Raw genomic sequence first — 18,491 nt, forward strand, 5'->3', positions numbered from 1 at the left:
CACCACAGCTGCTCTCCACCAGTTTACTCAGCTGGTGTTGTCACTGTCAATGGACCCATAATCACAGTATCCAAAGAGGCAAATTTGTGTAGCCAAAACTCAGAAAGGACTAACAAAGTGTAAAAAAAAAAAAAAAAAAAAAAAAAAGTAATCCCCTAAAGGACATGGACTTTTGTTTCTGCCCCACGTGCCCCAGAATGTGGACTTTCGTAGCTTTTTGTTGTCTTGGAAATCAGTGCTGAAGGATTACTGTGTCTGTGAGAAAATTACACTAAATATCAATAAAATATAATCAAAATATGACCCCAAGTTCCTGCCCAGCTGTCTGTGAGTTGATTGGTTATGTATTTTGGTTCAAGCATTGTTTTTAGCTGTAAAAGGCAGCTGATCATTACATATATACTAGGGGTGCAACGATACACAAAATTCACGGTTCGGTTCGGTTCGATACTTTGGTGTCACGGTTCGATATTTTTTCGATACAAAAAAATGTTCATGCCTTTTTAATTTGTCATTTATTAAAATTATAAATATATATTTTAACTCAAAAGTACAGTTTTTAAATTTAACCCTAACCCTTGTGCGTGTTTTTTATTTTGACAGCGAATGCGCACCTGCGGACCACTTATGTGCAGCCCTGGTTATTTAGCTCGTCATATTGCAGCCACAAAAATTCTTTTGTCCATGAAACCATAAAGCTGCACTTTCTTTTTGCCTTATAGTCTGATTTGTCATAACTTCTCCGTTTTGTGGTAAGCTTTTCTTTGGCTGTCACTTCTTCACCCCGACCTGTCTTATTTGGCTCAGCAGAACTGAAATGCTTTTACACACTCACTCACATAAGCTCAGCGATTCTCTGCGCGATCAACCTCTCACATGTTTAAGCTTGCTGCGGGAGATTTCACTTGTCATGTTTGCATAGTAAGCTAACGATTGATAAGACGATGTCAGAGGAATTGGTGCACAAATTATCATCACTCACCAATCAGTACTGTCGCTCTCTATACACAGTTCGCACGATTGCAAAGTGAAAGCAAAAAAACAAGCGCAAATTCAAACGTGACTTCAATATGTCACATATTGACAGTGGCTCACCGATGCCAATGACATAATTACCCAGCTACATTTCTGAAAGAATGCAAAAGCATTGACATATATTTTTCCTACAATAGCCCGACGGGCAGGGAAGAGATAGATTTTGGTAGCCCGACTGAAAAAATTGCTAGCTTCGGGACGTCGGGCTAGCGATATTGCAAGCCCTGTATCTGATTGAGGAATCACTCATCTTTGGAAAAGAGAGTTTATTACAGAGAAATGGCTCTTTCCAAAATAAAAGCTATACTATCCGCTTCTTCTGGGCTATATTCTCAGCAGCATAAGGAGAATCATGTGCTAACAGCTGTCTAAATGACTCGGCTAAAGTTAGTAGCATGCTTGCTTTTTTTTGCCTGCTTCCACTTGTCTTTGCACTAGGATGATGTCGGCGTAAATGTGCAGTCATATTCGTTGTGTTCCCACTAGTGCATTCAGGTTAATCTCGTTGAAATGACCTTAACGCCACAACACGGCAAATCTCCGTTAACGAGCTACCGCCGATCGCTCCGTGCATGGGGCTAGACGGCCAACACGTTAACGAGCTAACTGCGCTAACACACTAGTTCACACCAATGTAATTGAGCATTGCATGGCACATCCAACATACTGTTTTACTTTAGTCCATGACTCACTTACCTTCAGGGTCATACGTCACATGAAAACCAAAATAATTCCAAACGCCAGATCTGAATGAGGTTCAATTTGCCTGTTGCAAGGAGAGCTTAACTTCTGTCTCGCTAGCTTGCCCTGCGCTCTTCCTTCTGACTATGCTGTCTGTGTTGAGCGCTCAGTGGATCTGCGCTGGACAGTGCAGCCTAGGCGGAGTAGTCAAACACAGATTCACTGAGCGCTCAACACAGACAGCATCGTCAGAAGGAAAATTGATAAAATTACAAATGTTGTATTGTTCGATACATATGCGTACCGAACCGAAAGCACTGTATCGAACGGTTCAATATCGATACGAATATCGTTGCACCCCTAATATATACGTAGTGGAGCATTTTGCAATCCCACCTAGTTTTGGTGGAGCTGTGGACAGGTAGACAGGAACGTGACTCCAGATAATAGCTACGGTACCGCAACTGTTTTCTTGCAGAAAGCAGACACAACCCTAACCTGAGATTATTTTAAAATGCTTTACATACATGCTTTAACTTCAACCTAACCTTCTCAGAGACATTTCTTCAGCAAACACTACCCAGCTCATTGACTCCTCCCCCTCCTTCCGAGCCCAGAAGACTTGTCTGACATACGTCTCATTTCTTCTCTCACGTTGGAGAATGAGATGAAATTCCTGGTTGGATTCATTTCTTTCCTATACTTGTATTGTATAACATTTTCTCTTAATAAATTAAATTGTCTTTTTAAAAACTGCATTTTTTATTTACTTACTTTCTGAACAATGTGACAAATATGCCAAAAAACAGGACAAACACTTTTTCACTGCAATATTAAAATGACTTTTTGCTATCTGAGAGTAGTGTGTGTACCTGAAGTGAATGCACTGATCGTAGTCATTTCATAATCCAAAATAATTTTAAAAAACAACAAAAAGGTTGCATTTGCATTTTGATACAACAGTACAGGAGTACAACAAAATTGCTTGCTGGTTAAATATGTATTGATTTATAAAATTAGGCTGAATTTAAGTCTTTGTTAAAGACTGAAAAAGTCTTATAAAAGTTTGTGTCTTCTTTTGATGCTGATGATTATATGTGGCTGTAAAATGTAATGTAAAAACGATGCATTGGCAGACCAATGCTTAAAATCAAAACTTGAAACTCCTTTCTGAGAAACGGTTAAAAGGTCATAAACACACCCGACACTGGATGAGCAAAGATTGCGGCATCTCTCCCTGTGCATCAGCTTTTTAGTAAGTGATCAAATCTTCACACTTGACTGGCATAACTGATTAAGACCTTACAGCCTTCATCAGCGTATAGGCTGAAGGTTGAAGTTCTGCTATGTCAACAAGTCTGTGAACATTTATGAACCTCCTTGGCCATTGAGCTATTGTGATGCAAGCTGCAGAAACCATTCTGGACAATCGTGGGATGATTTTCTTAATTATTATACTGCAAAAACATTTCAACCCCTGGCTATTTCCTGTTTTATTTATTGATGGCTGAACTGACTTTAAAAGCTTTTTTTGCCCTAATGGGAAACATTAGTTCTCGACTTCTGCCTTCATCATTCAGTTTTTAATTTGGTAAAAATATGCAACACACCGGCTCGTCGGGTGCGCTTCCATCTCTGCTTTTATATTTATCCATTTTGTCGGCATCGCTCTAGATCTCCGTCGCTGTCTCTTGCTTTTACCCTGTCACCATTTTCCCATCCATCAGTCTGATTGTCCAGATATAGACGTTATATTTGCTGTCACAGCTCAGATGCCGCATGGACAGCAGTGAGTCACAGCACTATTTTCCTCAAGCTTTCGCCTCGGCTCCATGTGCCCGAGAGTTTGCCAGCAGTGTCACTCACTAATCTTTGTAATTTTGCTGTAATATGTGTCCTGGGCCTCAGCTTTTTCTTCACTGCTGTGACACCTGCTGCTGTACAGTCTGACAGAACACGAATGACATTGAGTCTCTGACAGAGCAGCGCTCACCCAACAGTGGGTTCTCAGTTCAACACTTTGCACACATGAGTAAATGTGCATCTATGTGGAAGACATTAAAAAATGTTGTGATGTTGATTAGGCGAAAAGAAGAAATGTATTGTAATAAAACTATTATAGTTCTCTGCATGTATGTTTTTAGCCAACCTGTATGTGTGTGGACGTCTAATACTGTGTTACCCTGGCACTTCAGTACAGTAGCCCATTCAACTCTCATTTTAAGTGGTAAAATTAGCCACCCTAGCAGCTTAACAGAGCAAGACTCTAATTCATTTACAAAAGGCTGTGGCAGAGAAGATTCATTCACCTGCTAACTGTTTACTTCCCAAAGGCGTCTCTTCTACCTTTCTGTTGCCTGCATTACTAATGAAAAGACTGTAGGAGGGAGCTTTCATCAGCCAAAGTGTAACAATAGTTAGTTTCTGGATAGCTTTAATTTAATTTAACTTAAAGATAGATTAAGTTAGAGTCTAGACAAACCAGCAAGCGGTTTTGTCTTCAGCCCTGACACACAGAGAGAGAACCGACCTGTACTTTTACACCAGTGACATTTGTTAAAACTATCGCCATGAACACTCTGAGGTCATCGTAGGTAATAAACCAAATTCTTACCCTGTCCTAACGCTATTTGTTTTTACCCGAACTCTACTTTTTTGGAGAGAGGAAATAATAAAATAGTTTTTGATGGATTTCAGTTAGAATTATTATTTTCTTTGTTCTGCAGTGCTAAGACTTGAAAGAAGAATTTAATAAAAACAAAAATGAAATATTCTGGTGGCCTAAGGTGAGAGTTGGGGTTATCACCAGTGATGACTGTCAACATGAGGTTGACAGTTTTGAGATGTCTGATGAATTATTGGTTCAAATGCATGAAATCCAGCTGAGACTGGATTCATCGATTTCCAGTATTGTAGTTGATAGTAAGACCTTTTATAACTCATTAGCCTGCGCTTTACTTTAGGATTAGTGGGGTTAGTAAAATAGGATACTAAACTTAAAATTGAATCTTTCTTAACTTTTCTCCCCATAAAGATAGGTTTTGACCTCCTCCCCTGTAGTCTTAATGGTGAGCTTTGACACCTCGGTATATATTAATAAAGACGTGGTTTGATGACCATTTAATGACCACCTCATTCCAAGAGAAGCCCTTGTAAGCTGTATAAGCAGAGGTCAACCTCACTAACACCCGGTTATTTTGTTCAGGAATCAGGCCAGAAATATGACTGAACCATTCAATTCAGAAAACAGAAACAAGGGTTACCCAAAGTAGGCGTCCAAGGCGGACAAGTTAAATATTAAAGAGAAAAACATTGATTTCTTACAGTGAACAACTCAACATATTTACTTAAGCATTTAACTAAACTTGAATACAGTTTGTTGGAGTACAGTTTCCACTGGGTCTGTAGTGTACACCGGTCAATCATCACCATAAAACCACCTTCCTTCTATTGCGGAGGTCCCTCTCATTTAGCCAAAGCAGCTACATGCTGACATGTTGAGATATGGGGGTGTTCCATCATAATTTGGTCCTTGTCAGAGTTGCCCAGATTCTCATATTTGTCCATTTCTTTGGGCTTCTGTCACATCAGCTTCAAGAACTGACTTTTCGCTTGCTGTCTAATGTAATTCACCCCTTGACAGATGCCATTGCAACAAGATAATCAGTGTTAGTCACTTCACCTGTCAGCGGCCTAATCTTTCGGCTGTTTAGTTCATCACCAGCCACCTTGCTTCTTGTTTCTCACTTATCCTAATTCCTGTTTGTTCCTGCTGCCTGCTTTTGAATTTTCTCCTTCCAAAAATTAGATGACAACTAAATTGCAGTCTCATATCTGTACATGACATAGGTATGTACCTAGAATCAGATGGCGATCAGCCTAGTTTAACTGTGCAGAGAATTGATTCATTGTGTCTCAAGTCCTCAATAAACTACTCCCTGAGATGCTGTTTTACAATAGCAAAATCCATCTTTTATGATCATGGCACGGTCAAGATCACCAAAAATTTAGGCTAGTGACAAATTTCAAATAAAACAAAGCAGTCTTTACTTTAACCTGCCCCCAAATAGCTTATGCTATTGTTTTTAAAAGGCTTCCCAAACCTGAGGAAATGTAATATAGAACAAAACAAGCATGGAGGGAGTAGTTATTATGCTAGGGAAGTGTGATGAAGGTAAGGTCATTTTAATCAAACTAAATGTATGTGTGCATCTCTTTTTAAGCTCTATCCTGTCCGTAGCCTCTCAGATTGTCATTTTCTTCCACCATTAAATTCAGTCTTCTCATTTCCTGCCTTGCTCTTTTTAAAATCTCTCTCCTTTCATCCTCCTTGTCTCACTTCACGAATGCTTGTCGTTTTTCTTCTTCCTCCTCCAGAATCTTTCCCTCCTGTTTTCTGTCCTTACCCAACAAGCGTCTCTAAATCCATGTCCTTCTGTTCTCCTGTTTCTCTTCTCCTCGAAAACATTCGTGAAAATGTAATGTGCATTTAAACATTACTAAATCACAGTCATTTTGTGCCATTACGATAATTGCCATAAACAAACAAGACCATTACAGGAAGATTTGCATCTCCTATGAGCCTCCACAAAGCATTTTGCATTATGCGATATTGGCTGAGGTCTGCCATAAAATGTGCGGGAGTGTTTCACAAGAACAGGGTGCTGTTTCTTTTAGCCTAAATTGAACCAAAACATATTTATCCATTTTGTCGGCATCGCTCTAGATCTCCGTCGCTGTCTCTTGCTTTTACCCTGTCACCATTTTCCCATCCATCAGTCTGATTGTCCAGATATAGACGTTATATTTGCTGTCACAGCTCAGATGCCGCATGGACAGCAGTGAGTCACAGCACTATTTTCCTCAAGCTTTCGCCTCGGCTCCGTGTGCCCGAGAGTTTGCCAGCAGTGTCACTCACTAATCTTTGTAATTTTGCTGTAATATGTGTCCTGGGCCTCAGCTTTTTCTTCACTGCTGTGACACCTGCTGCTGTACAGTCTGACAGAACACGAATGACATTGAGTCTCTGACAGAGCAGCGCTCACCCAACAGTGGGTTCTCAGTTCAACACTTTGCACACATGAGTAAATGTGCATCTATGTGGAAGACATTAAAAAATGTTGTGATGTTGATTAGGCGAAAAGAAGAAATGTATTGTAATAAAACTATTATAGTTCTCTGCATGTATGTTTTTAGCCAACCTGTATGTGTGTGGACGTCTAATACTGTGTTACCCTGGCACTTCAGTACAGTAGCCCATTCAACTCTCATTTTAAGTGGTATTCATTCAGAGTGTCTGGTAATGGCAGATGGTGAAAGAACGACAGAGAAAATTGCCTTCATCATGTTTATCCTGAGAATGTGTTTCTTGAAAGTATAAATTGTGTAATTACTGAGTTTCTCATGTTTAAACAAGAAAGATGAAACATAGACAAATGTTTAGTCATGTTTAGTTTATTCATATTAGGAACTAGTAGCCTATTATCCGTCATTTGAACAGGAAAAAAAGTACATAATGTACAGAATCTTTCACCCACTTTCTCCTTGGTGTGAAAACCTATGTAAACAGCACCAGTGTTGAATACCTCAACCTTTCCACAGACGACTTTGTTGTCTCCTAAAGCCTGGACTGAATCATTACATTACATGTAATGTTGAAATTTTGACAACTTGTTGGGCATAAGAAGTCTGCAAAACTATATGAAAAGATGCTGAAACTGCTTTTCAAAATGAGCCACATGCATTTTTCTTTCCTTCTTTGCTGGACAATTTTGACCCATTACCATCTGAGGCAGCTGAATTCTTTATGCGATTCACAAGATCACGAGAATCCCTCTTGCCAGGTCAGCGAGCCCTGTGTCATTTCCATTTAGTCCAAGCTGCTGATGTCTCAGAGATGCACACAAGGTGCAAAAGTGTGACCAGTCTCACTCCACACACATCATGTTTGAACCAAAAACCCAATCTTTTGAAAAACTTAACCAACGACTTTTTGTATGCATGGATAAATAACTAGTAAAAAGTCTTATAAATGTCTGGTTTACCTTTAAAATAACCTTACATATTTATAAATGTTCTACACAGCATTTATTAACTTTTACAATAAAAGAGATATAATAATCTTCTACAAACTGATTGGTAACCAGTCAGCAACTCAAATAAACTGTCATTTTATCAGTAAGAATAAGTTTTAGTTGTTCTCTCCCTTCAAATCTTCTGTAAACGTTGGTCTGCTTGCAAACTGACACTAACTTTTGTCTATAACTTGTCCCTAATCATCCAAAACTAAATGGCTCTAAATGTTGGTAATTAAATGTGTTAATGTTTTTCCAGTTCTCTGTACTTGGCACCCGAACACACCATGTTTTTTTGGCAATAGTGAGACGGCTTGGTCACCCTGAACTCATCAAATGTGGATCCTTGTAAAGTACTCCTTGGCTTGTGGTGTGTAAACCCAAACACAGCTAAACAGAGCGAACACAAATTAAAGGGCAATACTCAAAGCACCCAAACGCTGTGGCTTTCTCTATTGCCACCCAGTCGGCTTCCAAATCCAGACTTTATCAGGCTGTTAAAAAAGAGTTATCTGTGTCCAGTTTTGCCATTGCCATCGTATCCAGATTCTAATGGAAGCCTTTTTGCATATCTCTGTGCTACCAGTTGATGGGGACACTGCGGTTTTGTTTTAGACTCTGTGATGAGGATTTGTTGGATTTTCCTAAACCATCCTCTGTCAGTGTGAGAGCAGTAGCTAAAGTTAAACTAAAATGACACTGAAAAGTGAAATGAGTCATTGCTCTGTGTCTCATTAAAGCAACAGAGAAAACATTTATTCAGTGACACACCAAGCTGCTGTAGCATGGATCATTTCCTATCTTATATGACTTTGGAAGAAAGCGCCACATAAACGAGGAGAGCTTGTGTATTAATATGCTGATGGATGATAAAATCAAAGCATTCTGTTGTCTATTATACAATCAAGATACTTTTTTTTTTGTCATCATGACAAAATTGTTTTTCTCCTAAGCTTTTGTTTTTAATTGAACTTTGTGGAGCTGCTGTGGATTCGTGAAAGAAACACAAAAAGCAGATTTGCTTCAAGTGAAAATATGAAAAAAACGCATATATTATTGCTGTCTCTGTGGATGACGCCCTTTCTGTGTTGTTATCCGTTCATGGCTCATGTGTCCTTCTATTTATGAGTCTGTCTCTTTTGAGTCCATCATGGCAGCTTTTGGAGATGGCACTGCATTTCCGCTCCTCTGGCTCTTTGTAGTCATATAAATATCTGCGTGTGTGTGTGTGTGTGTGTGTGTGTGTGTGTGTGTGTGTGTGTGTGTGTGTGTGTGTGTGTGTGTGTGTGTGTGAGGGAGAGGAGGTTGGTGGGGTCTGAAGCCAAAGAAGTCACAGAGCCCCGGGCGACTCTCAAGAGAAGATGGACACTTGCTTCTACACCAGTTTTCCTCCATGTACATACACATGCAAACACCCGCACACCCAACAACCAACCGACCAAGATACACGCGCACACACACACACACACACACACACACACACACACAACTGAATCAGTTTGGGATATGCCAAAACAAAAAAAAAATCCCTTTTTCTGGTTGACTGAAGGTTCTACAGTCGCCTTGAAAGCCTCCTCTCTTCCCTGGGGCAGTGAGGAGAAAACAAGAGTGTGTGTGTTACTGCGTGCGCGCGTGTGTGTGTGTGTCGGTGTGTGTGTGTGTCGGTGTGTGTCTGTGTGTGTTTGTCTTTTAAGGAGAAAGAGACAAAAGATGGAGGTGGAGAAAACACAATAAAGGCTCTTATTAAAGCAGAAAGGGCACATTTCGACTTTCCAATTCAGTTCTAATTAAGTGCTGCGCCACACTAAATTCATCATTTGTCTTCCTGCTTTTGGCTGAATAATTGGATGAGATGCATTATGATAGATAATGTGTTGCGCGGTCCATAAAGTGGCCATAATGCTACCGAGAGACTATAGAGAGTGGTGGGTGCTGCGCAGAGTATAAAGTGTGGCTCTGTGCTAGAATGACAGACAGCTATTATAAGACAGCATTGAGTCATTTTGTCCTGATAAGACACACTTTGTCCAGGCTCTTAAGCCTTTGAAAAGTGGAATACGCTTTGCTGTCCTTGGATGGGAGTACTCACCCTCAGTCATGTCAATTTGTCAATTTTGTCCTTTTCTCTTTCAATGTTTCTTTTTTGTCCCTTTACAGTCATCCATTTAGTGACAAATGACTTCTTGTAAATGTCTCTCTATCTTTCGCTCTGCAGGGAGATGAAGTACTGACCGTCATTAAAACGAAGGCTCAGTGGCCTGCGTGGCAGCCTCTCAACCTGTAAGTATATCTACAGTGTCAGTTTTGCTCAAGTGTGAGGTGCATCTTGGAAAGATGTGGTTGGAAATATTGAAAATTTAAATTGAACCTGTGAAACATCAGCCATAAAATCAAATTCTTGATTAAAGTTTTTATTTTACTTTATTATTACCTAATTATTTGTGTATTATTTATTATTTACCTTAACATTGTATTAGCTGACAAAATGATAAAAAAAAAGAACCCCAATCAGAGACCTTGGGTATCCTGAACATAGTTATTGACTTTTAAACCTTTTTTGTTAATCTGGGTTAATATGACGTTTGACTCTTCTTCTCTACAAAATAGACAGATGGAGCGCTTCAGACACAATAGGCGATATAAAGAAGGTCAAACAATTTAAAAACAATAAGCAACACTGGTTGCAAATAAGAGAACAGTGTTGCAGAAAATTCTTAATCTTTTGAGTTTACAAGTGAACATATTTATTTTACTGTTTGTGTGAAAGCTGAACGTTGGAGTGGAAAATTCGAAACTTGAACATTGATTATAGGCTATTTGATTCATTCAATTCAAAACAGTGGAAATCAATTTAGTTCTTCACTCGATCAAAGTGAAATTAATTGTATTTATTGTTTTTTTTTTTTCTTCTTGCTGATAGATGGCCTACCTTTAGTTAATAGCAGTGTAGAATGAAAGCAGCAACTTTGGACCAAGCGAAAACAAAACAAGAGGACGCTGCTAATAAAGTTACACAATTACACAGTGAATTTGCATTTATTATTATATTTACAAAATACAGCACCACAGTTTTTGCCTTGGTCGTATCATTTTATTTTGTTGTATTTATCTGCGACACCATAAAGGCCGGTCCGTGAAAATATTGTCTGACATTAAACCGATTGGGGACTGCTGCTCTAGAGGACTGAAAGTCTTTTTGCAGCCACAGGTATCGCCACCTGGTGGCCAATAAAAGGCTGTCAGGTTTTAGCCACTTCCATGTTGGCTTCACCTTTGAACCAGAAGCTCCATCCATCCTTTATACCATCTGTTTGTGACTCATACAGTTTGCCCTGCTGCAAGGTTCCATTTGTGTTGATACTAATGTGTGGCTTACCAGGTAGCATGTGTATTCCTTCACCAGGAAATATATACTTATCTTACAACATGTCCCCAGGAAAGAAAGCAGTGAAAATGTGGTGCTTGGAGCTGATATTAAGCCAAAATTGGGACTGGGTTATGTGTTTACCGTTATTTATCATGTTGAGTTAGCCAAGTTTAAAGGGAGTCTCCATTAGGAGACAAATCTCACTAGCCCATTAATCTCACTTCCTCGTACATTATACGTGCAGTATTTGCTAGGGAACATTTAACCAGACATAATAGTGCCGTTTGCATGTTTTTTTTCCTGAATGTAAAATGTTGTCCCCATGTTTATGTATCTTTGGCTTGGCCAACTCCGGCCACTGTTGTTGGTAGGTGCACCGTTGTTTTGCAGGGCAGTTTGCATCTCCTGTAGTTGAAATGCCTGGTTTTGTAAATTTATAAAAATATGTTACTTTCTAGGCCCTAAATCAATCTGTCCAATTGAAAAGATTGTTCCTTCAAGCCAAAATTATTTTAAAGTGTCTGTTTTGTAAAGCATAAAATAATCTGTCTGGTTTGAAGCAACGCAGCAAAGAATTAGTTTTTATTGATTTACTTCTTTGTCTTCAAAAGACAAAGCGGAACGAGATTCATATTTCTGTCTTTGTTACTGATTACCAGGTGGCAATTTCAAGACATCGTGACCTCTCCGCAAATGACAAAAAAACGAAAGCTAATCTTCCTGATGAGCAGTATTAAATTCTTAATTTGCAGGATAAGTATCTAAACGTTGGCTAAAAGTTTCATTTCTGACACACTCAGTGAACTTTGTATTATAATTAAAATTCAGATACTATTGTAATGTAATGCATACATTTTAATAAACATACTCGTAATTGTTTTATGACGGTTTTCTTTATGCGCCTCTCCAAAGCCAGGCTCACTTGAATAGTTCCACACTCTGGCATCCTGTGCTCTCTTTGGAATTAGTTCAAGAGCAATTAGAAACTTATCACAATTGTAGCCCTCAGCACTGCATGAGCATGAACACACGCACACGCATACACACACTAATGTACTGTATCTTTCACTAAACATCTGTTTAATTACCCCTCCTAGCGTTGTCTGTCATTTGCGATATATTGTGCCACTATTATATTTACTAATGAGAACATTCACACACATGCTTGCACAGCTATACCTCCACACACTCACTGGGCGTCTGAAGCATTGGCTCATTTTGTTGTATTTTGTTTGCAGACTTGTCAGGTGATTCTGAAATATTTGTGTTTGCACATATGTCTCTGCTAATACATGATAATTAAGAAGATTTGTTTTGTCTTTTTAAAAGAAAGTTCAAATTGCTTACTTTATTGTAATCAGAGTAGCTTTAGTGCTTTCACTACCGTTTGGACTTGCAAAGCGAATATGTAATGATGAGCAATTTTCAGTCGCTAATTGGACATTTTAGAGCCTCAATTATCGAGCAATTAGCAGTGCAGCATAGATCAGAGGTCATGACATCAAAACTGGCTGTTTTTCACTGAAACTGCAACAGCTGAATGTTGGATATAATGATGAGATTATTATGCTCTGCCATTACAGTAGTACTTAGGATATGCTTTGAATTATTTACCTTCTGTGATTTCTTTCTCCACCACCATTCCTAGGCGAGCAGCTCCCTCAGCAGAGTTTTCCGTAGACCGGACACGTCACCTGATGTCCTTCCTCACCATGCTCGGGCCCAGCCCAGACTGGAATGTGGGGCTGTCAGGAGAGGACCTCTGTACCAAGGAGTGTGGCTGGGTCCAGAGACTGGAGACAGACCTCATCCCGTGGGATGCAGGCACTGACAGTGGCGTCACATATGAGGTGGTGTATCCTGATTCTACAAGTGTGATCTTTGCTGTTGGTTAGCAAGATCACATAAAAGGTGCCAGGCTAAAGTTAATAACTGTTGATGCAAATGCAAACTCAAAGCTCTTTATACAACTTGCCTCATTCTCCCATTCATACAAGCACTTTTTCTATGTAAGTGTATCTCACATTTGCAAACATTCAACTTGGGAATAGTATGTTTCCCAGGGATATTTGATCGACCCGCCAACGTTACGATAAGCAAGTGATTTGCTCTACCTCCTGAGCGACATCCACCCCCGATTGAGGTGATTTCATCCCATGAAAATTTTCTGAGTATCTGGATCATTTTCGCTAAAATTGTGAAATAAGGCATTGGCCTTGGTTGAAAACACTCTCGGAGAACCTTTCTATTTATTTCAAACGTTTTTGCCACTAGAAGACACCTGTAAAGTGCGACAGGCAGAAGAGGCGTCGAAGATTTGTCACAGTTTAACAAAACTGCCACAGGAATCATTAAGGAATTATGGGACAATTAGCTTTAAGAAATATGCCTTTTTATGTAGCATCAAATGCTCAACATCAGCTCGTGCAGGAGGGCAAATGTGGCAGATCAATCTTTAACTTTTCTTTAATCAACATGGGGTCCAGCATGTAGGCTCCACTCTTAGCACGCTGCACCTCCAGCAGACAAGCTTGTGGCATACCTCTAGACATGGTGTAATACTCCATGATGTTCTGACCAGACCAAATATTTACATATATTTTTAACACCAGATCAGATGGACTACGCAGTATAATATCTTCAAGTGAATTCTAAGAGATAAAACTGTTTATTGCCTGTTATTAGAAGGTTTAGTGCTGTGCGGCTGTGCTGGCATTAAACAGAATTTATAGCAAATTGTCTCATCACATCACAGCACTCTCGACTTTCACCTGTCTGTTACTCTGAGAGACTTCTTTAGTTTTCTTCATTTTTGGAATGAAAGGTGCTCATCCATATTAACCCACCGTTTGGAGACTAAAGGGATTTATTTATAGTTTACAAGCTCATGAATAAGCAAGGAGCTTACCCTGCAGAGTGGAGGTGGTAAATACCTTTCAAAAACCTCACTTACATAGAACCAGTCCTCTTTCAACTCACGTCTGTTACTTTGTAAACATGGAAGTGTTTCTTCTTAGTCTTTTATCACATAGTCTCTACCTAAGCGCTCTAACTGACACTGACACTCACATTCATATAATTCAAGGTTTTTGTCTGTATATGCACGTGTATTCGAAGTTATAAAATTAGGGACATTAATAAAAGTGTCGTCAATTTACTCACCATTTTCAAAAGGAAGTATACACAAAGTATACAGTTTCCTCATTAAAAACATGTAACTTTGAGCAGTAGTGAGCTATTTTTGTAACCATGTTCTTTTATTCTGTGTATGAGTCAGCCTTTGTATAAAATGTGGGCTATAACACAAGTAATATATGTAACTATGCATTGCCTAGACCCTGCTGTTTTTTTTTTTTTTTGTCCTTAAATGGCACACATTCCAAGCCGATAATGTCTTCTTGGGTAAAAACAATGTATTGTTGTAAAAGTTTTACTACGAGATAATGAATGCATCGTCCTGTACATCAGACATTGAATTCCTGCCACCCACATGCAGACATATGGAGGAACGTAGTCTTCCAGACACTTTCTCATAAACTATACAAAAATGCTTTTGCAGTTTTTGTGTTTGCAGACATTAGTGAAGCTGTTTTTATTGTTTTTTGTTTCTTCCACAAATACAATTTTTTTTTCAACCAAAATGTAAGAAGAAAATGGTTTTCTTTTTACATTTTGGTCTTAGTTAGATAATCCAGTGGACATGTAGGAGAAAGTAAGCAGGGAAATGACGTTAAGCAGATGGAAGAAAGCTATTCAGTTTAGCAAATGCGAGGATAATATGAATTCAACCAGTAACCAAGGCAACAGAGTCTTTTGTACATGGTCATTTAATAAGCCAACATTGCCAAGCTTGAACTTGATACATTATATTTAAAAGAAAAATCCCCTCTCGCTCCTGCAGGCGGTCTATCCTTTAAGCTCGGGTCCTCTGCCAGAGGCCTGGGAGCTTGAGGGTCCTGCGCAGTGTCTTTGCTGTTCCTACGACTGCGCTCTTCTGGACAGAGATCTCGGATGTTGTTCTTGAGATCTGGTAGAGCCACTTGCCTAGCTTGGGAGTCGCTCACCTAGCGCTCCGATTACCACTGGGACGACTGTTACCTTCACTGAATCGATGTCTCGTTCACTCCTGGCATACAGCTTGATGTCATCCATGTAGAGGAGGTGGCCTACGATTGCATCATTCCACAGTCAGTGTCCGTAGCCAGTCTTGTTAATGATCTTATACGGGTTCAGGCCTATGCAGAACAGCAGTGGGGGCTGAGCATCTCCTTGGTAGATCCCGGACTTAATGCTGACTTGTGCTACGGGCTTGAAGTTGGCCTCTAATGTTGTACGCCACATCCCCATTGAGTTCCTGATGAAGGCTCTTAGGGTCCTGTTGATCTTGTACAGTTCTAGGCATTCCAGGATCCAGGTGTGGGGCATTGAGTCATAGGCCTTCTTGTAATCAATCCAGGCAGTGCACAGGTTGGTCAGTCAGTGTTTTGCTCCTCTGGTATTCTTGCCAATTCCTTTCTGTGCCCTGCTCATGTATTGTAGCCATGTGCCTGATCATTGTCCCGATTTGTGATTGAGGTGTGAGACAAACAACCAATGATTTTATTAAACACACGTGTGGGAAGAAATACACCATCACAATCCTCAGCATAAATCCCCACTAGAAAGCATACTTAAAATGTTTCATATGTCAGGGTGTCACACCCCCTCTTGCGTTAAGCAGATACATAACATGCATAAGTTACAGTAACCACAATTCTTTTGTTGACAACCTTTAGCCACTATGATGCCTGACAGGAGCTGCCATGTGGTACTGAGGTAGGTTTTTGGCTGAACCATGTCAGGGCCTGGTGCTGTCCAACTCTTCCTGCCTTTCTTGGATGTCTGCCACTGTGATGGTTACTGGACCCTGTTCAGGGAGGTTGCTGCTGTAGCATTTGTGTTGTACCTCATCAATCTCCAGCTGTGAGAGCAGTTCCTTCTTCCTAATGTTGGAACACTGAGCTACTAGTTGTTTTGCCGTCAATCTGGATCCTGGGTGTCTAAGATTCCATAGGTCACTCATGCTATTCATGTAACCCGTTCCTCTCGGATTACTTGTGTAGTAAAATTCCAACAGCACCCTATTTTCATCTCTTACCCACCTATGCCATCTTGTTCCAGAAGCGCACTTCTCATCAGGGTGTCCTGATTCCTCAACACCTGACGCGGACCTTGTTAATCTGGGCGACATCCAAGCCAATATGGACCTGTACTGGATATAATATATGTATAACTATATCAAAGTGGAGATTTTTTTTATGGCTCTAATTCCTATAACCTTTGAATTAAAAGTAAAGCTTAAATCATTTCCTGTTAATTTTAACATCTTCTGTGGTGGCAATAAACAACTCTAACATGTAGATGTGCACCTGCAAAGCTCTGCATAGCTCCAACACAGCGCCAAAGCGTCACCATGCTAGAGTTATGAAGAGAATCATTAACACTATTGCAGTGGAGATGTGAGTGTAACTTTGTACCTCCTCTAATGGCTTATTTACTGGTGCTGAATATATTAAAATACATCAAAACAGGACGGTGTTAACTTGAGAGAACACAGAGAATAATTCATTATTGTTACATGTTTTTATCTCCTCACTGAACATGGCAACACATGCTATGACACACACATACCTGGAAACAAAGTATCTCCTATTAAGGGTCTGTTTGAATGGATATAAATGATGCATGGTGAGATCAAACAGAAATGAAGCTGTAGACCAGGTGGTTTATGGGAAAATCTGCGACTCGATAAGATCTTTCACGCCTTTTTTACTTCCCCACCTTTCCATTTTGGAACAGAATGGAAAATCAAAATCAAAAAGCTATTGTGTTGCTATTCATTTTTTAAATTATTCTACTATGAATAAGCCACTTCTGTATTGTTTGTTTCATTCAAGAAGAATTATGTTGTTCCCGTTTTAAACGCCTGTTTCACAGACATGCATTCACAATAGGCCGCTATTGGATTAGTATTCTTGTCCCACAAGTAATTGCCATGCCCTAAATATTTGCTGTTTAACTTTAATTACTCTAACCATTCCTCAGTGGAGGACTGGGACTCTCTTCTTTCTGGCATTTTGGATGCACAATATAGGAGAGCAGATGTTTTCCTCTAGGACACCATCTCTTCTTAGACCAAGTGCTTTGCTCAATCCTAATATGGGAGAGTGTGAATAGCTCTCTTTCAGTTCACGACCCGTTCTTTAGCCATTGCATATTATTTGGACACGTCCGCTTTCCCCTGATTGTTAAAGAGCCGTCAGAGCTGATTCACCTTTAGATTCACGTTGAAACTCTGTGACATCTACCTAGGGAGATAAAAGTGAAAAGTAAGATCCCTTTGATTGGGATTTCAGTATAGCAGGTCTGCCTTTAGTTGGGCGATAGCATCTGTCTAGTTTTGCTATGGTGGAATATTTTTGCCCAGAGAGATTACTAAAAGCATAAAAGAGGGATGCAGCAATCTATATAATGTTTAAACCAATAAAACATCTAAAACATAATAGAAATTAATATCATTAGGTTTGTCAGCGTGTACATGTATTTTATCACTTATAATATAAATGCTTTATTATTTTTTATAGTTCATGTTAAACACCTTATAAGCTCATCGACACCCTTTCTTCTGCCTCTTTTAGTCACCAAACAAGCCCACCGTTCCTCAGGAGAAGATCCGACCTCTGACCAGTTTGGACCACCTCCAGAGCCCGTTCTATGACCCAGAGGGCGGAGCAATCACCCCTGTGGCCAGGGTAGTGGTGGAACGCATTGCTAGAAAGGTAAAAATTTCATCTGTGTGAATGTGTTTAGGGCTTCAAATAAACACAACTATACATTGCAGCTTTTTACTGTGGTGAGACCTTAAAGGGACCGATTCTTACACTGTTGTTTAATATAAAAATTTGGCAGAAACAGATGCCTGTTAGGTGAGGGCTGTGTGCGGACAGGGATAGGACCCAAGGTGCAGACTCCCGAGACAGATGTGAACTCAAAACCGCTTTAATGTTAAACTCAAATATAACATAACTGGAAACAATCAAAATAAACTAACACCGGAGGACTGACAGAACACACAGCTTGGTAAACGGTAGATCGCGACACTGACATAGAGAAACACAGGGCTTAAGTACACAGAGGGAGCAATCAGGGAATGGGTAACAGGAGGGAAACACAGCTGGGGCAAATCAGAACTGACGAGACAAAAGGAAGCGTAAACTGAACACACTGAGATAAGACAGAGACCTTCAAAGTAAAACAGGAAACACATAACACAGACTCACATGCAGGCACTACAG

General features: G+C 39.8%; 1 protein-coding gene across 2 annotated transcripts in view; it reads left to right on the plus strand.

The window, feature by feature from the left end:
• The window catches only part of spon1b (spondin 1b), a 128,973-nt gene that overhangs the window by 77,297 nt on the left and 33,185 nt on the right, over nucleotides 1–18,491 (plus strand). For both annotated transcript variants that reach the window (XM_085414808.1, XM_085414809.1), the window contains exons 7-9: nucleotides 10,006–10,070; nucleotides 12,806–13,007; nucleotides 17,835–17,975. In XM_085414808.1, the coding sequence (XP_085270934.1) occupies nucleotides 10,006–10,070; nucleotides 12,806–13,007; nucleotides 17,835–17,975 (408 nt within the window). The remainder of the gene's footprint in view (nucleotides 1–10,005; nucleotides 10,071–12,805; nucleotides 13,008–17,834; nucleotides 17,976–18,491) is intronic.

This window comes from Rhamphochromis longiceps, linkage group LG7, assembly GCF_057381845.1.
Source record: "Rhamphochromis longiceps isolate RC_006_pf linkage group LG7, R_longiceps_female_GT1.1, whole genome shotgun sequence".
Classification (NCBI taxonomy): Eukaryota; Metazoa; Chordata; class Actinopteri; order Cichliformes; family Cichlidae; genus Rhamphochromis; species Rhamphochromis longiceps.